Source organism: Peromyscus eremicus, chromosome 5, assembly GCF_949786415.1.
Source record: "Peromyscus eremicus chromosome 5, PerEre_H2_v1, whole genome shotgun sequence".
Lineage (NCBI taxonomy): Eukaryota > Metazoa > Chordata > Mammalia > Rodentia > Cricetidae > Peromyscus > Peromyscus eremicus.
In genome coordinates, this window is record NC_081420.1 from 109,658,369 (window position 1) to 109,683,304 (window position 24,936).

General features: G+C 36.3%; 1 protein-coding gene across 1 annotated transcript in view; it reads left to right on the forward strand.

Moving 5' to 3' along the window:
* Cdh8 (cadherin 8) overlaps positions 1 to 24,936 on the forward strand; it is a 357,383-nt gene that overhangs the window by 223,149 nt on the left and 109,298 nt on the right. Inside the window, exon 7 of the mRNA XM_059263074.1 lies at positions 16,409 to 16,545. Within this exon, the coding sequence (XP_059119057.1) occupies positions 16,409 to 16,545 (137 nt within the window). The remainder of the gene's footprint in view (positions 1 to 16,408; positions 16,546 to 24,936) is intronic.

A 24,936-nucleotide genomic window follows, 5' to 3' on the forward strand; every position in this document is an offset into this window, starting at 1 on the left:
TACTATGAAAGTGCGTTTGCTCTTGCTAAATTTGAAAAATCAAACCACATTACCTTTCTCCAAGGACAGCCATTCCCTAGGGTATTCTAAGTAACACAGAGACTATTGGCAGATCAGTTTGAACTCAACTTTCTTTGCTCTAGGATCCCCCATTAAGTTCGTTTGATAAGGAGTGAGGCGTTTTCTAAAAATGAGGGGAGATGAAGTGTGGGCCACCTTTGAGCTCTGTAGAGCATCCAGAATACCCAAAGTTCCATGCTGACATGAGGACACTTGAGTTCACGAGCTCCTCTATGATCCACCCATGATTAAAAATATACCAATGCTTGGTTACAGCAAACTATCTGTCTTCTTTTTACTTGATGATATCATCCCTGATTTTGTAGTTAATAAGCTCATTAAAGGCAGAAGAATTAGTGATGGAAATGAAATCTTTGTGTTGTCAGCCCATGAACTAGCAAGAAGTCACTCTCATTTTATCTAATTGCTACAATGGCAGAGTGTATGGATGATGAAGCCGGAAACATCTACTCTAAAGGAGTTCACTGACTTCCTCACTAAGAACACAGAGAGTTGTCATCACACAGTTTCCATTCAATAACCAATGCTATAGCCCTTCAGGATTTTATTCTGTGATGGGAATTGGCATTGCCTTGGGTTGCTAGTATCCATGGGTCCCACCTGTGTGTCATGGCATGTATACAGAAATAGGAGCACATCATGTGTGTCAGCACTCAGGAGGCAGAGTCAGGCAGATTTTGTGATTTCCTGTCCACCCTGGTCTACTCAGAGAGCTCCAGGACAGTCAGATCTATACTGAGAGACACTTTATCTTAATAAAAGAAAAGAAAAGAAAAGAAAAGAAAAGAAAAGAAAAGAAAAGAAAAGAAAAGAAAAGAAAAACATTCAAATGTTGGTCATTGATCTTCACCTTCCATCTTGAGACAGGATTCTCCTATTCACTGCTAGGTACACCTGACTAAATGGCCCACAAGTTTCCAGCGATTCTCCTGCCATCATTGTTCAACTCATAGCAGGAACACTACTCACTTAAACATGACTTCTGGGTATTGGATTTCAAGTCTTCATGTTTGTGTGGCAATTCTTCTATCCACTAAAGTCTCTCCCTGGGGCTAAAGCTGCCCTCCTTCATGTGGCTATGGAGAAAGACACAATTGCCATGCAAATTATGAAAGGAGAATGCTGGCAAATGCTGTGGAAGCACCTGCTTGGAGAGTAGAGTTTGTTTCCTTCCCAGATGGACACTGAAACCCTGATCTCCTTCCTGCTTCATGTTAATCCTGACCTTAGTAATGTCTATTCTAAGGGTTTTACGGAACTGAGGCTGATTACCACCTTTACCAGGTTCTTCTCTCTCCACTTTCTATGATTTGATATTTTCACTGATTCTGGTTGCATTTTTCAATCTAAAAGCATGAACAAAATTTCTCATTGAGTACACTCACTCTAGAACATTCAGTACACTTTAGCATGCATTCACTAGTAATAGAGTGTGCATTCAGCAAGAAACACTAAAATAGTTTATTAGTCTTTATTCACAAATGTTCAGCATTTAAGCAGTGGTGAATTCATTCAAAGTTCATTGATGCTTTATCATATTAATCCTGGGAATTAAATATGTTCTTATTCCTAGTAACTAATCTGTTACAGGTTAGACTGTCCAGGAAATGAGCACTGGGTTTTAGGCATGCTAGATTCAGAGTTTATGAAAAGAAAGAGGCAGAAGCCAAAAATGGAAAAAATAAAATATTAAAATAAAAAAGCAAAAAGACTTCATTTAACCTAGTGAGTCTATTTCAGATAATTACTGTCAAGTACAGGAATTCTTCCTCATGCAAAATTGAAAAGGTCTCTGTAACTGTTTACCTAATAACAGCTAGACTTGGGACACCTAGGAAGACTATAAAGAGTGAACTATTTGAAGTGGATTTCTGGCCACATCCCTCATAGTATCTGCACCAGCATTATTCCTTTAAGGGGAATTTCTGGAATACATCTCATTCTTAATGAATAAGCACATTGGAGACTATTTTAGTTGTTCATGTTTTGATTGAATAGAATATCATACCACTGGCATCACAGTGCATTCACTAGGATAGTGCTCCATTAATGAGATAGATTCCCAGGGTACTAGCATCTTTCCGTAAATTCACAATTCTAGCTCTCTGCTCAAGTCCTCAGACTGCTACCACATTTAGGAGCACATGTTTTCTTCCTAGAAGGAGCACATGTATTCTTCCTACACATATATTTGTTGGATATTCTCAGATGCTAACACCAAAATAACAAATCAAATGGCCTGAATTCTATCTCTGTGGTATTGGGTAGTGAAAGTGATTGGTGACTATCATTAACTATTGATTTGCATGTTTTAATGAAATATTTTAAAACAAGAGATCTAGTGTGGTGAGGCTAGAATAATAGTTATTAGAGGTATAAATAAAAAAGCAAGTGTTGACAGAGTTTAAAAACGGATGTTGTACATCTTGTCATTGGGGAAGTATCTGTCCTCTTCAGGAAACAAAACTTAATAATAATGCTTATATTTTGAAAGAAACAGTGGTGCTTGAAGAAACTGAGTAGGCAGTATTTTACATCATTTTACTCATAAGGCTGAATAAGCCACTTTATATCATGGCAAGGGTATACTGAGGTCTTACCTGTTATCAAGATATTTTGGGGTATCATTTCAACAAAGTATTTTTCATTAGATTTCTACCTTCCAATTTGAAGCTGTGCTCTGCCCAACCAATCTTGCTGTTGATGAAGGATAATTGGATTTGACTTATGGTGTAGAAGAAAAACACAGAATCATCTCAGGAGAGCTCACATGTTGAAAGTGGAAAATTTCCATTTCCCTGCTCTATAAAAGGTATACTAGATCCACTCTGTTAAGGGCATCTGACTGCAACCAAAGGGGATGCCTTGCCCTTGCTTCTCTGCCTTTTAACAAGTCCCTAGGTATAAATCTGATTTGTGATGATCCGCAGATGGTATCAGCCTAATACTTGTTGTATAGTACTTTCATCCAAGATAAAATATCCCATGTTGTAGAGAACCTCCTTAAAACATTAGTTCTAAATGCAAGTGAAACATTCTATCTTCCAGAGAAATTTGTTAAACTCATGAAATAAAAACTTCAGAAATTTCTGGAAGTCCCTGGAAATAACAAGATGCAATATGCTACCTCACACTCCTTCCTCACCATGGTTATATACGCAGTAAGGACTGCTGAGAAACAACACACAGGCCAGCTCAGCTGTATAGAAGAGGTAAAGCCGCTATGAGACTCAGAAATTCACTTGGCAACTTGTTGAGCTTTCTTCAAGTTGTGCAGTGTGCTGGAGGTTTTCAGCTTTCATGAGCTCTCACCCATCCTGGGGCAGAATTTTAGTGGTGCAGCTGTCTTTTAGTCATTTCTACTTCTGTAAATAGCCCTTTACCCATATTCCTATAAACAATTCAATAGTAACTCTTTAGCTTATCAAGTTGGACATTGGTGGTATCATTAATTTGGTCTGTCATCCTCAGTTACCTAGGTGGTACGCACAGACATTTGAATAGGACTCCTCAGGAAGACTGTCACACAATAATAATAAATGACAATAACATTTATGATGTGATAGCAAATGGTCAAAATCATGAAAGACGTATTCAGTGATAGAAAGGACAGCAAAAGGCTTGGTTGCCATCCCAAGGGAAGGATCTGATATTAGACAGGGCAGGTGTGGATTTGATGAAGGTTAGAAGGGTGTAGTCACAGGTCTTGCCCACGCTTTAGCCAAAGAGGAAGCATTCAGGCTAACATCTACTGGAATTAGATGTATGATATTGGACTTTGTATAAGAAAGTATCTAACGGTGTAGAACAGCCGTTCAATTAGGAGATGGGAGTTTATGGTATTAAATATTTTGTGCCCTAGAAAAAAAATCACATATGGCAGAATACTGAGATGCTGTTCTTAAGTTATTTCTTTTGTATATTAATTAATTAAACATGGGATTTTGATATCCTTGTATTTCTAATTTGCAACCGGTAGCATAAGTATCTTACTAACAAATAAATTCCTGGCACTTACTACAATAACTTATGTTGCTGCTAAATGAGTCTGATGTCCAGCTAAAATTCCAAAACATAAGTAAATTTACAAAATTTTCTCAAAACGGCTTTTATACAATTATTCACTATCCTTTTATTATTGTGGGGTGTGCATGCTTTTTTGTGCATAATGTTTTGCATTGTGTAGAAAATTAACCAAAATAAAAAATATAGATACTTATCAAAATCAGTCTTCCTGATAGCTACTTAGCATTTGTAGTGTGTTAATTATTATAATACCAAGGTCAGGGTATTATACATATAATTTCAATGGTTTTATTGATGTGAAAATATATACTATCTTCATTTATAAGTATAAACATTAGGATATTGAATGCAGTTTAATTTTTATATGGAGGATTCTCCTATTTAATAAGAATAATTAAAAGGGAAATTAATATATTAGGCTTATCAAAATAATAAAAGATAGAAATGATACAATAATTAGTTCAATGTTATACTAAGTATTAATATTGGATGTAGTCTATATTGACTACTGAATGGTTAGATACAGTTTCTGTCATTTTGTCTGTAGCATTTGCCTAATTCAAATGATATTTGTAGAGAGAGAAGTTAAAATTAGTATGATCAATAGTCTTAAAAGGTAATCATTTAAGAAGAAACCCACCTTTCAATAATAGATTGTCTTGATATCTTTGTGTTGGGATAGTCCTATTGACACTCACTGAAATTAGTTTTAATTCCTGTATTTAAAGTAAAAAATGAAGATTTTAAATAGTCTTTCAAAGACTTTGCATTTTCTAAAATTAAACTATCCTAGATTTTATCTGTAACATTCTCCCTAATTTTTTCTTGGCACACATTTTCACTATTAAACTTGCATCAAATTGTGTCTTTCTCTGTCCCACCAGCCTGCTCCCAAATAATGACTCAGAGACTTCCTATTAATTATGAGAGATCAGTCTATAGCTTAGGCTTGTTCCCAACTAGCTATAATAACCAAAATAAACCCATTTACATTAATCTGTGTTCAATAATGTAGCATAAACTCTATCCATCTTGCACCTCCTGTTTCCTTTCCTTTCTTCTGCAAGCCTGGATTCCTCCTTCTCTTTCTTTCTCTACCTAGAAATCTCGCCTATACTCTAGCCATAATGTTTCTCCAGTCTTGCCCAGCCCCAAGGTCCTACAGCCACTTACAAAATAATCATTTAGAGGATTAATATTAATTATCAATTGCACAGCCTATGACAGGATTCTTGCTAGCTAGCTCTTATAACTTGACTCATTTCTATTAAATCTATAAGTTGCCACATGGCCGTGGCTTACTGGTATTTTTGCATCTTGCTTCTCCCGGCGGTGCTGGCATCTCTTTCCCCTCTGCCTTTCTTCTTCCTGCCTCTCTCTTCAATTTCCCACCTAGCTATAACCTGACTTGCCATATGCCAAATGGCTTTATTTATCAACCAATCACAGTAAAATATATTCACAGCATACAGAAAGAGATCCCACAGCACTTCTCCTTTTCTGTCTAATCAAAAAGGAAGGGATTAACTTTAACATAGTAAAATTACATATAATAGAACAGCTATCAAGCAAAAATTACAGTTGTAATATCTAGTCTATTTGTATTTGGCAAAATCAAAGAAAATATTCTATTTATCTTATATTTGTGAGACAAAAGTTTCCTTCTAATTTATCTTTTATCATGACTAAGGAAAACTGTAATTATAACTATCTAGTCTTCAACTACATCAAAGAGCCCAGAAGGATATAATGTTACCTAAGTAAAAAGGAAATGCATTGTAAGCAACTTTCAAAATTCTGGAAATGACAGAGAAAGCTGCCTCCCTGGACAGTCATCCAAAGTTCCTCTGTAATGTTGGGGCATTCATCTTCAGCAAACAGGCCTAGAATTTTTTAGTTGTTTCTCCTTGTGTCCTAGTTAAACAGAAAGTGCAAACAAGTGACTTCAAAAAATATGAGTTATGACAGAAACAGCTAGCTTCCTGGACCATCACCCGAGGTTCCTCTGCAATGTTGGGACGTCCATCTTCAGCCAATAGGCCTTGAGATTTTTAGTTGCTTCTCCCTGTGTCCTGTAGGATATTTGTCAGTCTACTCTGTGAAGCAGGAACCTGAAGAACCAATTTGTGCCATTTTGGGAAATTCAGTGGTCATTTTCCTATGGGTCTTGCATGTTCAGTTTACACAACGTATTTTCAGCAGTCCAGGCAAGAGCAGCCTCTTGCCCAAATGGCATTTTTGCCAAGAAGAAGATAAACTCCATATGGAATGTCTTTGATGCCCATCCTCCTCTCTGAAGTCCATCCTCCTCTCTGAAGTAAATCAGTGCTGCCAAGAGCAAACGTGTCTCATTGTCCAGAAAGTCTAAGTTTTTAAAACATTTTAAATGCCGTGTTTTGTAGATCTTTGAAATGTTTGAAGATTACCTACTTAATTGAAATATATCTATGTATACCTAGAAAACTTAACAAACATGTCTAGAAGTTTAATTACAATTTCAAATGAGCTATACAAATGTACCTTAAACAAGAGTAGAAATATATGTATATATATATATATATATAATAACAAAATTAACTTTAAATCTGTATCAATAAACTAAAATCCATAGCATTGTAATACATTTCAAAAGAGTTGTTGCTCTTTAAAAGTAAATTCAATAATCTACCCTTTCATCCTATTGTATCTATGTCACCCTTTTCTTCTTTAGAAAGAGATTGCATTTATAGTCAACCTGCTTTAAATAAAATAAACATTCATAAACAATATTTTGGGAATTTGGGCATAGCTTTGCATACTACTTCCTGCTGGTTGGGGGCACTACAATCTTATGAGGATCCTGAGGAAATTAAGAATTATGGTCAAGTCCTGACTGGAGTAAACTGTGACGTGGTGTTCTCTGAGCCAGTTGCCTTGAAGTTGTCCTGGATGTTGGATCATCTGAGGCCTCTCACAGAATCTTGGCTGATCAAACCATACTAGCCTAGGAGCAATTTATAGGTTCTCATCTTCTGTGAAAACAAAAGCAGAACCTCTTTTCCAAAGCAGTGTATCTTTAGACACAAATTTTGAAGTCAAGATACCATATATATATATATATATATATATATATATATATGTGTGTGTGTGTGTGTGTGTGTATGCACACATATATGTGTGTGTATATATACATATATATGTTTAATTCAGCAGCTTTTACAATCAAATGTCTTTCTGCAGTTAAAAATCCCGAAGACAATATAATCTAGATTCTCTGTGTAATTTTAATCTTTATATGGCTTATTTTTTATATTATTCTTATTCTTTAAAGAATTTATTTTTTTAAAACTATCCATTTCTTCATATTCTTCATATAACTGTCTATCCTCCTTTTCCTCTGTCTTTCAAGCCTATGTACATTTTTATATACACTATAAACAGTTTAGAGTTTTATTCCATCCTAATCTGTCTCATTGTGAATCTATAATTCGTCTCTGACCAGGAGAGATTTTAAACTGCTAAGCTGTGTTGCTAGGACCAGCAGCCTTGGCTGCTGACTCTGCCCACTTCAGCTTTGCAACATGGCGGGGGTACCCAGGAGAGTCATGTTTACACTGCTAACTCTGGGGTCCATGCTGCCATCAGGGAGCATGCAGCTGGCCCATAAACCTTTTTTGTCTGTATGAGTAAAAGCCAAATCCACCACGCAGTGTGCTGCATGGCTTGGAGACACCTCTGTGTACCACAGCAGGAAACTGGCATGCTCTACTCAAGCATGTGAACCCACCATACTGTAGTCAAGACACTGTGCCACAGTGTCTCTGTATCTTGGAGTCTCTATATCTTGGTGCACATGAGACATGCAGTAGAAAGCTGTTCTTAGCTCAATTTTAGAATTTCTTTTAAAGTCCTCTCATGTTTTAGATAGAAAGTAAAGCCAACACTTTGGGCAACCAAATGTAGCCAGAAGGTTTCTCCAATCTTGTCCAGCCCCAAGGTTTCACTGATACTTATAAAATAACTATTCAGAGGCTTAATATTAATTACCAATTGCATGGCCCATGTCAGGCTTCTTGCTAGCTAACTCTTATAACTTGACCCATTTCTCTTAATCTAAGTATCACCATGTGTTCCATGGCATTACCTGTGTCACCTTACACGTTGTTCCTTGGACGGCATGCTGGAGTCTTCCCCACTCTGTCTTTCTCTTCCTGCCTCTCTCCTTGGATTTCCTGCCTATCTCTAAGCTGCCTTGCCATAGGCCAAAACAGCTTTATTCATTAGCCAATGGTAACAACACATATTCATAGCATACAGAAAGACATCCCGCAGCAATATACCTAATATTGAGTTATTGGCCATTAAACTTTTCATTACACCAATCACAGCAATATTCTTTCAGACAGTGTACAAATCCTACAACAAAACTGTCCTGTTTTAAAGTCTTCAGACACACAGAACATTTGTCTATGCTGAATTTTTCTACTTAGCTATCTTTAGATAGGAATAGATTTTTGTAGAATTTTATTCTTCTTGGGTCTTTTCTCATCTCACTGTTAGCTCCAAGAAAACTATATACTTATATTGGCTTCGCACATATAGGCTAAGTTACACAAGAGAAAAATCATGACTATATAACGTCATGTTTTATGTACAGTAGGGAACTGCTAGGTTATTAACAGAGCTAGTACCTTTCATACCTAATCTGTATCTTTAATTTTGTTTTAATCACTTTGATCAGTGTCCCTCAAGAGATAGATCATCAAACCATAGTGTTCTTGGGAGATGAGTCATTTTGGAAGCAGGGTATAGTGGAAAATTTTAGGGCACTGTGAGCTTGCTCTAAAGCAGTGGTTCTCAACTTTCCTAATGCTATGACCCTTTAAAACAGTTCTTTATGTTGTGGTGAATCCCACCCATAAAATTATTTTGTTGTTACTTCATAACTGCAATTTTACTACTGTTACAAATTGTAATGTAAATATCTGATATGAAACTCTAAACCAGTCATGACCCACAAGTTGAGAACCACTGCTTTAGAGCATGACATTTTGTCTTCCAATACTGCATAAACTTGTACATGATATAATTTGTAAAGTTATTTAAACAATGTGTATGGGGAATGAGTTGTAATAATACACATACACACACATGCATGTGCACACACACATACACACACACACACACACACACACACACACACACACACACACACGATTTACATACACCCCTTACACAAAGAGAAAGAGAAAAAGGACAAGGAAACTGAACTACATTTGGAAACCAAATTATCTATATTTGACCCTAAGTAAAATAAAAGCTTAAAAACACACAGCTTGAGTTTTCTTTCTCCTGCCTCTGACAATGAAGGGAGGAATGTCACAGCATTGTGTTTTTCTTCATATGGAGCTCAGATACAAGAATTTTTCAAATGCCTTTGTTGATGTTTAATACAAAGATAGCTGCCCAAGTTTCTTCCACAATAAAAAATCTTTCCATGATACTTTGGATTACAGTCTGAGAAACTACAACGTATCACCTGATGTAGAGGGCATGTTTACATTTGCATGTAGGTAGGTGTTTCTTTGATGAGGTGACTTTAGAGCAGACATAACTGTACTTAGCAGAGAGGTTAGAAACTGAGGAGTTAAGCCTCTAGAAAATCATCTACTGTTTCACCAATATCACCATTAGAAGAATGCAGTTTACACCATGCTGTCTGTTAACTGGATCATTATAATAATTAGTAAAGCTCTGGAGTATATCCCTTATTCAACCTGCAGTTTGACTAATTGACCCTTAAGTTACAAGGACTAGCAAGAGACCCTGATAAATCCTGAAAGTGATCATAATCACCCAAATGGTTACATTCTGATATTCTTAACTGCAGAGAAGGAAAAGGAATTGAAGTTTCCTGTCGGTGTATAGCATGGAGGCTTGGTCAAGAAAAAAAAAAAAGTTAAGAAGTATAGTCTGTTTGTGCATTATAAGCAACAAATCTGATGTGAACCTTTTGCATCTAAACTCATGAATATAAGAAGTAGGAGTTTTTAGCCAAATACTGTCTTGAGAGGATGAAGTAGAATTGTGTCTGTTGAGGTAGCACATTAATCAGGTAAAAGTTGTTTTTAATAATCAGCAACAAGCTGGGCAGTGGTGGCGCACGCCTTTAATCCCAGCACTCGGGAGGCAGAGCCAGGCAGATCTCTGTGAGTTCGAGGCCAGCCTGGGCTACCAAGTGAGTTCCAGGAAAGGCGCAAAGCTACACAGAGAAACCCTGTCTCGAAAAACAAAACAAACAAACAAACAAAAATCAGCAACAATAGTAATGTAGGAGTGTACTATTTCTCCCCACAATAACATTCATTCAGTTGTTTTCAGAAAACCAACCAGTTATTTTCTTAAACTGACTACTGATATCTGAAAACTCCTTTGAATTGAATAAAACCGATGACATGATTTCATGTCTGGTCACCGAGTTTTGTGCTAAATTACAACTTTGAGACATGTGCTAAGCAACTAATTTGAGAATTTTCTTGAGTATGTAGCCTTAGTTCCACAAAGAAAACTGGTTCAGTCCTTAGCATTTATTTCCAGGAAGCATAACTATAGTGTAGAATGGTGAGGAAGCCAAGCAGTGTATTTTAGAGGTTACAAATAAGAAAGTTTCAAAAGGATTTTTGTGAATACTGGTTATCACAGATAATATGGCTTCTAAAACCTATCTTTTACACTTGAAAGGAATTATTTCCAAAACTCTCATCATTAAAACTGATATGACCATGACCCAAGAAGCTCATTTTCTCACATTCCACTTCCCCTGTATTAATGAGAATTTTTCTTATTGTGGCAGGAAGGTGATTCTCCAATGTGCATATTATTCTGCTCAAAACCATAACTTTCATCTGAAATATCATAAGTAATTATGTGAAGGATCCACAAATATAATACATAAAATATCAAGGAGTCAGGATATTTTAATCATGTACATAAAAATCAATGTTTGAACTAGCATATATTTCTTTTTTGAACATTAATACTAGGACACTAACTTTTTCTTTCTCTTTTCCCCTCCATTTTTACTCTTTTCTCCAATCTCTTTAGTAACACGATTATATTATTGACATGTAATAATAACCTTACTCAATAAATTATTATCTCCACATAGAATTATTAAATAACAGCAGAAAAACATCTAACTGTTTTGATGTTACAGTGGATGAATAAACCTTCTTTTTTTGAAAGTAAAGAGCAGAGGTCAGATAAATGTTTGAAGAATAATAGGAGAGTCATTCTTCAGAAAGAAAACTCAACAAAGATTGAGGTCAAGTGGTAAAGATGACGTGGAAGAATCATGCCCTAGAAAGCCAGTGCAGTTTCTCTCTTCTGCTGGAGTCTATGTTCTGTTGAGATACCCACAGACCCAGAGGTGAATAGCAATGTAGACAAATACCACAAAGAGTTTGGGAATAGTGTTAGAGTCTTTTAAGACAGTTAACTCTTCTAAAAGCTACTAAAGTATTTGAATTAGGATCTTTACTCACCTCTTTCTATTTCTGGACTCTCTTTCCCACAAGCAGTCTGGTCCCTCAAAGATCTCAACATGTATAGATTTACTTTTATACCTATTATCAGTTATTTTCAACTCACTACAAAGCAATATACTGTAAAGCAGATATGTTTTACAATTTATAGACTGGTAACTAAAACTAAGAGTTTGGTGTGATGATCCCCTTTCCTCTCTGCCCATCCCACCGGGCCCATATTGAGTTTCAGCTGAAGAATCACAGAGGCCAGCACGTGTTCTCCCTTCTGTAATGGTATTCAGTGCAGCATCAGAGCAATCTGGAGTAGCTTAGTGACTAGGGTATGTTTCTGAAGAATTTGCCTCCAATGGTCATGTTTTCAGGAACTATATGTCACATCAGATTCTAAACTTCAAGTCATTACTCCTGATTTATTGTGTTTAGGCCAACTTACATTTCCTTGAGTGTTTTTTTTTTTTTTTTCTGTAATTTGCTAGTGATGAATCCTTGATAGGAAGTTATGAACCCAGACCAGTGACCCTTGTACATTATGCTAAGGGTTATGAAAATGTCATGTTACATGGCCTGGAACTTCCTGATAGCCTAAGAAGAAACACACAAACTAACCATGCTCTCAAACATGAGAGCAGAGTTTTTGAGAAAATGAGGTGGATTAAAATTTATCCAGAGCTATATAAAAATGATGAAAAATAGAAGACTTTACTCCTGGCATTTAGAAGCCTAAATCCTAATTATCTTATTTAGTGAACCGTCTTTATTTAGATCTCACATTTTAATACTTAGAAATTACTAATATATTCAAATTGGTGGATTCCAATTGAGAAAAAGTATTACCTCTTAGACTGAGTCTTGTCTGTTCTGGAGACTTTAACAAAGTACCAGCCTGGGAAGCTTAAGTAATTTATTTTTCAGTCTTCCAGAGTTTGGGAAGTTCCGAAACCAGGATGCCAGCAAAACAGTATCTGATGAGCTCCCTCTTTTGCTTGACTGTAGATTTCTCTCTCACTCTCTTTACATGTGGTAAGGAAAGGCTCCCTTGGATTTCATTTTTAAGAGAAGATCATTCTTCTCAGCCATTCACCGTCCAATTTATTGGGGATTTGGATTCCTAAATACAAGTTTGGGGGGCACAAAACATCCCAACATAGCACTCTGTATCTTCTTTGTATTTCTAATACTATGTATACATGTAGCATCCAAGGATGATGTTAACCTGTAAGTGATATGAGAGCCCTTGAGGCCATACTTACTTCATTTTGGTCAGCACAGTGTGCCTTGTATAAACATCTCATCTAGTTCTCACAGTAATATTAGCTATTATTACTATCCAATGCTGAACACTTTCTCTTTGATCTATGAATGAACTTCAGAAGGAATCACACATATGTATTTATTCTAACTTTCTATTTACTAGAGAGAGTATATAAGTATCACATTACTTTAAGAAATTCTATTTTATTCATTGTATAATAGCTTTTTTTATAACCTGGGAGCCTTATATTGTAGACTCAAAATAACTTTGATTCCATCCAGAAATGTAAACTATTTCATAAAGTTATGGAAAGCAAAGTTTATCCACTAAATGTTATTCTGAATTCATATGAATAAAATAATATGTAGGATTACCCTACAATAGTTTTATAACATTGTACATATCCTCAGTCTCTCTCCAGAATTTCCATGTTTCCTCTATATATCATGGTTAAAGTTAGGATGGTTATATCTGTACTAAACATATGCAACTCTTTTTTCTTATTTCAAAAACAATGACAATTTACATTGTATTTATACTGCATTAGATATTATAGGTAGTCTAAGAATCATTTAAAATATCTGTGGAGTTGTAACAAAAATTAAATTTTATGTACAGATGCTATACCAGTTTATATAAAGAATGACAAATATCCCAATTCCTATGCACTTTGTGTTCCTAGACCCTGATAAAGTACAGAAAGAAAAGCTATCTACATTTACTAGCAAATATCCAGGGTTGAAATGTTCTTCCTGAGCATAATGTTGTCCAAATTTTCTCATAGGTTAGCCACTCTTCAGAAAATTTATACTAAACTCAATCTGGCAATGAAATATTTGAAACAAACTTTTTTTAGAAGCACCAAAGTCTTTCTTGACACAGTTAAAGTGGAAAATAGCCTTCAACTGAATCACTTTTCCCATCAAGTTCCCACCATTGTGGAATCATATAATGTTATTATGGTTTTAAATATGATATTAGTAAAAGATTGTATTTATTGTATTATTCTTATGGCTCACCCCCTGAAGTCTATAATAAACTGGAATTTTAAAAGCTGAAATAAATAGTTAGGTCTTTACTAGAGTTGTGGAAGATAGAAAACATCAAGAGCTTTTATAGATTTATGCCTTTTACATACAGTTAGAGTTGTGTCGAGCTCCATTACCCTTCAACTAGATTAAAATTTAATTTTTTGAGCAACTTTAACAATTATTAATAAATAGACCTGTCCTTAGTACCTATGAAGAACCAAAGACTTATGTATGATTTATTCCCAGTTTGCAAATCAATTTCCTATATATAGGCACTTCATAATTTTCCAACAAAGAAATAAAGGTTAAGTGAGTTCATAAATTACCCCAGAAACAATAATCCACACTAAACCACAAGTATAATGGTCTGTGGAGAAGGCTCAGTGGTTACAGACCTTGCTGTGCCACCATGAGGATCAGAGCTTAAATCCCCACCTGTAATTTCTGAAGATGAAAACAGGGGATCCCCAGAGCAAGTTGGCTAGGGAGACTACCTGATTTAGTAAACTATGTGTAAGATTGAGAGATTCTATCACAAAGAATAAAGTGGAGGGAGTGTTAATGAAGATCCTGAAATCAGTCTTGAACTTCCAGATCTGCTTATACATACATGTAAATGTATCCACATATGCCCATACTCATACACTTGCATACATGCAAACCACACATATACACACAAAGCAAAACACAATGCAGATATATTATGAACAAGTTTCTTGTCTTTATCCCTCAAATTGGAAGAAGCGAATAAGAAAGGAACTTTGTTTAAAATACATTACACTGTTCCAACTAGTTTAAGCTAGAGTTTCCAGTCACTCACAGCATATCCACCAGATAACCATGGAATGTTCATTGGACAGGTGGCATCAGTGATTTGACTAGTTCTCATTTACTATGGCCTCTGAGAAACTTGTTGCATCAATGTTTCCAATAACAGAATCACAAAAATAAAACTACTAGAACCCAGAGATGCCTGAAATTGTATTTAAGAAAATTATAGTGCAGGAAATGATAATTAATCCAGCAGGTAATCTACAAAGACAACCAAACCAAACTAGTGGGAACTCATGAAATTTGGACCAACACCTGTGGAGCTTCCATGACACTGGAATAGGCCTTTTGCATAAACAAGACAGTTGTGTAGCTTGATCTGCTTAAGGGCCGCCCTGGCAGTAGGATCAAGATACATTCCTGGTGCAAGAGTGGGCTTTTTGGTGCCCATTACCTATGGTGGGACAACTCGCACAGCCTTGAGGCAGGGTGAGGGGCTTGATTTGCCTCTACTGAATGTACCAGGCTCTACTGACTCCCTGTGGGAGGTCTTACCTTCTTGAAGGGCTGGGAGGAGGGAAGGGGGGGGATCTGTGATTGGTATGTAAAATGAAAAATAAAAAAAAAGAATCAGAGCATATACAGCATGTGGGTCAAAATTTTACAGAGATAATTTACAGCTAACTTTGGAACCTCTGTGGTTCACTAAGCCATTATTTCACAGGAAAAGGACATTGGTCTTATCTTTAGTTACTGTGGATTCAATCATTTTATAATAAATAACTCCCCATGATCAACATTTTGTTGAAACTATCAATACCCCTGCTGCAGAGTTCTTGAATCCTTTGTGAATTCTTCAATTATTTTGTAGAGTTAAGGTGGACTCTTTCCTATATTTTATGGTTAGTAGTCACTGTCTAAGTTTTATTTGTAGCTGAGCCATTACTAAATCAGAAGTTATAGCTTTAATTGTTTCCTTTTATTGAGAATTTCATCAACAAATAAATGTCAATAACATTAAGTAGCTTGTAGTACTATTCCAAACTCTTTAATGGTGATTGTTAATTGGCAGGGGCTTTAATAATAATATCCAGCTTTTTGCTGGTCTTTGAATCTAATCTAAAAATTGCATGTACAATTTTTAATGAATAAAAAGCTGAAAAGATGGAAGAATCACAATTTACCCAATGACACTTATCTGCCTACCTATTGAATTCATGGTATAGTTCGTGCATATAGTGAGAAAATAATGCTGGCAACTCCACTTAACAGAAAATTGTGTGACATACAATTTTATCAAAACCCAGTATTTCCTTGAACAGTAATGAATAAAATGTTGCCAGCACACTTTGCATTGGCCTGAGTTTGTTGTTTTATACTGTATCATGTGGCAATGGCTAATTATCATAAGTTGTCTAATAAATGTGATGGATTGTCCAATTAACTCTTCATCAGCATCAGTTTTTGAAGACGTTGCCTGTTGAAACCGGTGGTGGTTTATGACCTCCATGTTGCATATGTGTCTAATTGCTCCTTGGACAATAATTATTAAGTTTCCTGTGTCTCATTCAGTCATTTTGTTTTACAAATTATGATGCCACAGAGTTTCCCAATTCATTTGGCTTTACAACGATGAATCTCCCAGGATTACTAAAGGTCTGCTGTAGAAGGTATGCATCAAAGAAATCTACAAGGAGATTATAGGTCTCTCTGTTCTGCAGGTTCTCCATCGACCGTCACACTGACTTGGAAAGACAGTTCAACATCAATGCAGATGATGGGAAGATAACACTGGCAACTCCACTTGACAGAGAATTAAGTGTCTGGCACAACATCACCATCATTGCTACTGAGATCAGTAAGTGTCTGAGTTTGTTTCTTCCTTCTGTGAATGTATTCATTTGGTACTGGTTGATTACATGATAAATGGTCTGTCCTGTCTAGATATTCTGTTTTGGGATTTATTTCATTGTATCATCCCAACATAAAATAATTTACACCCTAATAAATTAACAAATGTAAATAATACATGTAAAAAGGAAACTTTTTCATATCTGAGTATTTTTATAAATTTTCTTGTTATAGAACTATTAAAAATCTTTAATAAAAATTCAATATGATTTTTTTTTGTAAAATCTGCTGTTTTATAGTAAATCAGTTTGTGGTGTTACTAAAATAATACTTCTGTCTGTCTTTGATAATGTGGATTTTTTTATGCTTAATGAAGCTAGTACAACAGCTACATAGTGAAAACTAATATGACACAATTCTTTGCAATCTTGCACTTCACTAATTTTTTTTTCTTAAAAAAATGTGAAAAGGAGGATTCAATTCCCCACCAACCACATAGAAAGCCAGGAACTGCAGTGTATGCCAGTAACTTTGGAGTTGTGAGTAAAGACAGACAGATCATGAGAGTTCGTGGACCAACTAACCAGTCTAGCTGAAACAGCTAGATCAAGCTCAGTGAGCAATCTCGCCTCCAAACTAAGAAAGGGAAGTGACTGAGGAGGACATCCCAAAGGCACTCGCTGCCCTTCACAGGTGTCTCTGTTGGCAAGTGCACAAGTGAGTTGATGAGTAAACACACACACACACACACACACACACACACACACACACACACACACACACACGCGCACAATATGAAAGAGAACATTCTTTTCGTTTTGCATAGAATTAAAATGTTTCAATAAAGACACGATAAAGCCTTCAAAACTGCACAAATTCAAATGAGATGATACTGAATTCTAGAAAGACAGTGGTAAAGGGAATGTGAAAATGAAGATAATACTAATACCTTTGGTTTTAATCCATAGCAAAAAAAAAAAAGTGTTAAAAGAGGAGCATTAATAAAGCATCATGGGCTCTTCTGTATACCACAGAGAGAGTGCAGAGGAAAATTAGAGCTATATACTCTAAAAGCCACTCTTTGTTCTCTGGTGTCAAATGTGAAAACAAGGGAAGTATCTCTGAGACATAGGGATGGACAGATACAGATACCCAGGTATAAAGAAGGATGCATTTGTGAGCTATGAAGAGGATGTACTGATTGGAGCCTTGAGAAAAATAATTGTATTTGGATGTGGTGGGGCATACTTGTTATCCTAGCATGGAAGAGATGAGCGGAGTGAGATCAGGCTTCTATTTAAACAGGGGCTACCTATTGAGACCCTGTCCAAATAGGAAACACACACAAGAGAATCTAAATACAGAAGAACAGCATCTGTGTCTGTTGAAAGCACATTTAAGTTGAAGGAATGTCTGGGTCTGGGAGGACACAGGCCTTGGAAACTTCCTTCTATGGTTTTAGATATTATTTTCTCCCCTTAGGCCTTAGTGTGGCTGTAGCTTCTTTCCTGTAACATTAAGGGAACAATAAAACAAAGCACATCTTTTTGCTCATCTGGGTTTATTAGAAGTCTTAAGCCCATTCAGAAGTGTACAGACATGAAATGCTTAAAATTTATAGTGCTGAAGCGCCATTATCACCTCAGCCTTTAATAGAGAAGAAAAAGTATATCTTGTTGCATTAGCTTAATGCCATGTAAAGCTTGAAAGAAAAAATTCTTTTATAAAGGATATAAGCAGTAGTTACTTTTAAAAATATTTTTTCATGAATAGAATACATTCTACTCAAGTTAACCTTAACCTCTGCTCCATTTTTAATGAGAATGATGCCTCTGCTTTAATATTCATCAAGGTTGTCCCAATTATAAGCAATCATGTATTCCGTTCTAAGGAACAAAAGTAAATGAATTCACCAAACAGGTGTTTAAGAAACATTTCAGGGCAATCTAGAAACAAAAGATTCATTTTCAAGAAATCTCAAAATGAGAAAGACAAAAGAAAGCAGATGTTCTGGGGCAAGGAGCTATTAACTCTAGGAAGACAAGAGTACCAAAGCCCTGTAAGGGAATATGTACTTCGACTTTTTACTTCAATAATCATTGCATCTTTCATTCCTAACACCCATATTTTCAGTGTGGATACCGCAGGGAGTAAAATAGCCCAAAGCCCTGCTTTCCTTAGTGTTTTCTTCCTTTGGCCTTGGAAGTACCTCTCTGTGAAAGAGAACATTGTGGTGGGCTGAGATATCCATAGAGAGAGGTACAGAGGTAAGGGAAACCATGAATGGCTGAAACTCAATCTGTTCCATGATAGTGGGTACAAAAACATGCCAACAGAGACCTTCTCTTAATGAATTTAAGATAATAGTAAAAATTATTTCATAATAAAGATGAAAAATAGCCCTTCCTGTAATAGTGAAATATCTAGTTATGTTTATAATGATTATTATTACAAATATAGAAAAATTAAACTTTAAAAGAATATTAAGAAAATAAGAGTTTTTGTAAGCACTCAGATTTGTCTCTGACAAATGTTGAAATATGAGTCTCTGTCTCTGTCTCTGTCTCTGTCTGTCTGTCTCTCTCTGTCTCTGTCTCTGTCTCTGTCTCTGTCTCTCTCTCTCTCTCTCTCTGTCTCTCTGCGAGGTAATAAGTGTGGGCATATCCACCTTGACTAGACTGGCTGGCAAATACCAGTGAGCTTCCAAGACCCTTCTGCTCTGTCTCCTGGTGCTGAAGTTAGGTCTCCTCCATTATATAGCAAGCAGTTTACTCGTTCACTCATGTCCCCTGACCATTTATTTAAACCTCAATAACTTTAATTGGCTCATTTTAGCCAAGAAAAGTAATTTAGGTAAAATTGTTAAATGCTAAACTATAAATCTATTGTCAGTCTGATTTTTTTTGCATTCATGCTGTTAATACCAACAAAAATGAGTATATATTTTTAATTTTTTTCTGAAATGATGGGTTAGGCATAAATCTCAAAACTTTAAATGTACAATTAAGATATCCATTTTTAAAATAATGATGTAAAGTAGAGATAATAGGATCATCAGAACTTAAAAGAAGTGGAATAACTGTGAAAATATTTTAGAGAGTTGTTTTCACTCAGTTTGATTATGAAGTGCCTAATCCAATATTTATCTTGAAAGCTATAGAACAGAAAAATAAGAAAAATATTTAAAAAGATGTTTATTGTATTTATTATGTTTGTATGTATTAGCATAAATAAGAAAGCCATCCAGGGTAATAGAACAACATAGAAGAAGGTTCTAATAATGATAGAGAAATATTCATTTCCAGGAGAACAATTTAAAATTCCTGTCTGGATGCCATCTCATCAGACAAAAAGATTTAAACAAATGAAATTAAGCTAAGAAGTGGATTTTAGGGAAGTCCATCTGTTACCTCTTTTGTGAATGGAGATGTCATCCTTTATCCCCTTGTGTCAGATTAACTTCAATGAGGCCGGATGGCTCTCTGTGTGCACTACCAAAGTATCATCGTGATTATAGATTGAGCCTGCCATCCTGATCAATTGGTGTATCTCATGAGACTCATGGACCTGCAGTTAGATGTCCATGTGTTAGCAACAGATTAGGCAGAAGTGCTAGATCTCTGCTAGCAATCAGCCCAGCTCCAGAAACTATACCACCTGGCTGTTGTTTATCAGGACAATAAGTATCCATTGGAGTTAAAAATACATTGAACAATTTAATAATGAGATGGAATTATATAAGTCTTACAAAGCATTTAATCCTTAAATCAATCTTTCAAAATAGGTACTACTATAGAGATATCCCAGACAGTGTCACTCTAACCTGGCTTAAGTGATTTGTTCAGTGTTTTGCACACACTAAAGGTTGGGGTATAAAAGAAACTGCAAAATCTTCAGTTGGACCTTTTTTTTTTCCTCATATACTGCTCAGTTTGAATTCTTGTCACTAATACCTGTTTCCTGAAGTGAGCTAAGGGATTAGGTTGTCTCTAGAGAAATGAAAGCATGAGGATAGTTGGTATACACACCATTTTATATTATATAGTATACACACACACACACATATATATATATTCATATATATAACATATATTTACATAATTAAGCATATTACAGGAAAACATATCCCTGAGCATACTCAGTTATGGTCAATTCAAGAAGGAAAAGACAGTAGACATGTTTAGAACATGCTGAAGTCAGGATCAATATTCACATATTCAAATGGTTAAAATGGCTGGCTGGCAGAACTTCTTCTGGGATTGTCTAGCTTGGCACCATGAAGACAGCAGACAGGAATGCCTCTGGGCATACTCAACTTTCTTCAAAACTTTTTCTCAGAAAGAAAAAAGGAAGGGACACTTGAAGGCATTTAATGTATGCAATTATACCTGTATTTCAAAATAATAATACACATCATAGACAGCCTCTTCTTCCAAAAGTGCAAGTGTTTTCATATAAAAGGGCCTGACTTGCCCAGCAATTAATGCTTTGCAAGAAAGAACAAATGCATATTGTCAGAGCAGGCTATTCTGCTCTAGAATTTATGAAAAGACAAAATGAAACAACAAAAAAGGCAGAGGTTTGAGACTTTTCAAACTAGAATTTTAGCTCCAAATTAGAGATTGGAGAAGAGATTAGAGAACACAATATAGTATAGTTTTAGGGGACTTTGGTTTGCAGTGAATATCATCAATCTTATCAACTTAGATAATTGTTTATAACAAATGAATAGCGAACTGGAGTGGTAGCTCACAGTTAAGAGCACTTGCTTCCCTTGCAAAGGACTGGGTATTGGTCCATCTGCCATGTAGCTACTCAAAGCTATCTAGAATTCTCATTCCAGGAAATCCAATCCCTGATCTCCCCAGAAGCAGGAAACCACATGGTGCACACTACAAGAGAAGAACTTATTTTCAAATTCAAAAACAAAGTTAAATAAAATAAAATTACCAGATTGTGGTGGCACACTGCCTCCTAGCACTTGGGAAGCAGAGGCAGAGACAGGCAGATCTTTGTGAATTCAAGGCCACAGAGTCTATGGAGCGAGTTCCAGGATAGCCAAATCTACACACTGAAACAATGTCCCCCCCAAATAATTAAATATTAATAATAAAAGAGCAGAAGTGGTAAGTTAAAAGAAAAATATATAATATTTATTTTAAGCACATCAATATTTCAATAAATTGCCCCGGCCAGTGGGGTGTCAATGAGGGCGACCCACCTGCGGGAGAGAATGAAAGGGACGGGGGAGACATGAAAGGAAGACAGCAAGACAGTGTTCTGATCAAGCTGCAAATTTTATTCTCCTCAGCAAGGCTTATATAGCATGGGAGGGGGAGGGGGCAGGAAGGAGGGAGGGGTGCACGACGTGCCGTACGTGCAGGTGAAGGTAGATGTGCAAGTCGTGAGGTTGCAGGATGTTGTGCTAGGTGATAAGGTCACTGGTCAGGGCCCGTTGTTCTGTTGCGATGCTACCTGAACTACCTGACCTGTTCTTTATCTTTGGGGGCATCTGGTTTAGGGCAGGGGCTTGTTCTCTGGCCTAGCTAGTACTTTTCCATGGTCCATGTTTGGTCCCTGACAATAAAGTTCGGAATTTATTAAAAAAATCCATATGCATAAAATAAAAACAAGTAATTGTTAAAAACAGCAAATAAACAAAAGATAGTCTTTCATCCCTCCCAAATCTACCTTTACTAAATCAGTTCTCAAGAGGAGAGATTCCTGCACCCATTTTTCACCTAACCTCTGAAGTCAGGTGGTCATTTGAATTTATAAGCAATGAAGAAGGGGGCAGAGTAAGGCAGGTGTTTCATATTCATTAGTTTTATGATTTTTCTTTGTCCATTTGTGTGGGGTTTTACTACGTACTTGGCTGAGAGTTGAACCAGGACTTGGATATGAAGAATGTTGAGTTTTGGTGCAGCTTTAAGAGATATGGGACATTTGAGGCCTTTGAAGAAACTGAACTGCTTAGAATAGCCTTGCAGGAACCTTCCAGAGACACTGAACTCCAATTTTAAAGACTGTCCTCTGCACAGAACTTGATGGTATGGGATCGTAAGTGACAAAACTCTAGAACTGTGTACATGGGAGCTCGCAATTGTCATTTACAGAAAGCATTCATACTACTGCTGGTTACCTGAAAGTATTCAAAGCCAGAAGCATATAATTGCCCATTAAATTAATCTCTTTGAGTTAGCGATAATGCATTACTCAGGCCCACTACAGTAAACTGCACACAATATTGCAAATGAAGCTTTTCACTAATGATGGCTAAATCTCCAAGGGAAAACACTAGTTTTATAGCATTTAAGGAATGCTTCTTCTTGGCTTAAGGCCCAGTTGCTAGAATAATTGCTTTGTCCAACCTAAGTTGCTAAATAGTATGTATTGTTTTTTTTTTTTTTTTTTGACTGCTCATGTAGAAGAATCTGGGGTTCTAGAGTTGAGTAGATTTAAAGCCTTGGCTAACACTTGGCCTCTAACTTTAGGCACAATGTTTCTTCACTTTTACTCTCAATTTTCTCATCTGGGAAATGTAAATAGTAATTACTCTTTCAATCTTGGGTGTAGTCAGAATTGAATTTTAAGTGATAGCACTATGCCTCTTAGTGAAGAATAGATCTATACACTTTGGAAAGTGATAAGTTCCTCATATTTTTATAACATATCCTGTTCTTAGGGTTTTATTAATTCCTGAACTTAAGATTATTTGTTTACTTTATGTTATCTATTCTCCATTTCTTTCCCTTCCTCACAACAAAAGAAAAAGAAAACAATAGCAAAAACTTGGTAATTGATCAAAGCCTTGCTTGTTACTGATAGATGCAGATTCTTTTGTGTGGTATATTTCTTTACCACCTCCCTCATACCTTAGGTTCAGACAAAGTAGATTTGCTACTTATTAAGACATGGCTCCCAAAGTGAAGCAGGCACATACTTATATACTTACATGCTAAGACAGACTGATCAAATTGAAGACCAGATTTAACAGCAAGAAAGAGCTCACCGTGCTTCAGTGTGTATATTTAACTATCAGAGTCAGGACTAGCACTTCGCTAGGATCAGTTTCATTTTCGTGTTTAGTGTAGAAAAAGAGAGTCCACATCCATCTGTACCCCCTTCACAGAAAGGTAGAGGCAATAAGAGCTAAAATGGACAGTGATATTCAAATGAAGGCTGGGTAAAAGAGCTATTGCTGCCTAAGAGGCCCAACTGCAATTGTACGTCTATGCCAAATATGATCATTTTAGAACATAGTTGCATGCCAAGTGCCTTTCGACATCTAGAAACACAGATAGGCATTTGGATATTATAAGATAGAGATCAATGTTCTCATCAAAGGAGGACAGAATAAAAGTTTTGAATAAAATTGTCCCAATTGCCTCATATACTTGAATGCTTGTTTCTCGGTTTGTGTATTGTAGGGAAGGATTAGGAAATGTGCCCCTGTTGAAGGTGGAGTGGGTCACTGGAGGTGGGTTTTGAGGTTTGAAAAGCCTACACCAAGCCCAGTGTCTGTCTCTGCCTTCTGCTTGAGGATCAGGATTTAGCTCTCAGCTACTTCTCCAGCACCATACCTGCCTGTGCCATCATGTTCCCATCGTGGGACTAATGAACTACCTCTCTGAAACTGTAAGCTAGCCCCCAATTCAATTCTTTCTTTTAAAAGAGTTGGCTTGGTTGTGGTTTCTCTTTACAGTAGAAGTGGCTAAGACAGAAAGGAAATGAAAAATTAAAATAGGGAACATAAAAAGAATATTATTTGTTCTTGGGAATGGAAGTAGCATCCAAAATAGTTCTCCAAGGGGAAGACTTGGAGTCAATGCCATTCTAAGACAAAGGAAGGCTGATGCAGGATCAGGGTGAATGCAACATTGTGCACAGCCCATACCAGTTTTATTTCAGTCTTGTTGATTCTCCTACCACCTCTCATGGTGCTCATTTCAATTCTTTGAATAGTGACCTGGGAATTTCTCTTTGATTACCTTATCACCTGTAACCATTCCAACAGTTTATTTACACATCCCCTTCATCTCTGTTTATTCACTCTCTGTCTTGCTCATTGTTTATTCCAGAATGGCAAGTGTATTGAGAACTGTATTGCAGATTTGAAACATGTGCTCTTTGGTGTGGCAATATATTTTTATAGCAACCCAGTAGCCAGAAGCTAGAAAAGAAGCTTCTTTCCTTCTGATCTCTTTGGAAACCACTCCACTATTGGTATCCAATTTCTTTTACCCCCCAAAAAGCATAGAAAGTAGCTAAGCAGAAAGTATGTCTCAGATTTTCAAGTGAATGTGGGCCACCCATGGCAGCCAGCTGTCCCTAGGATGTGGGAATGACCTTATGTATCTCAATAGATTACAAACATAGGGCAATAATGGATCCATTT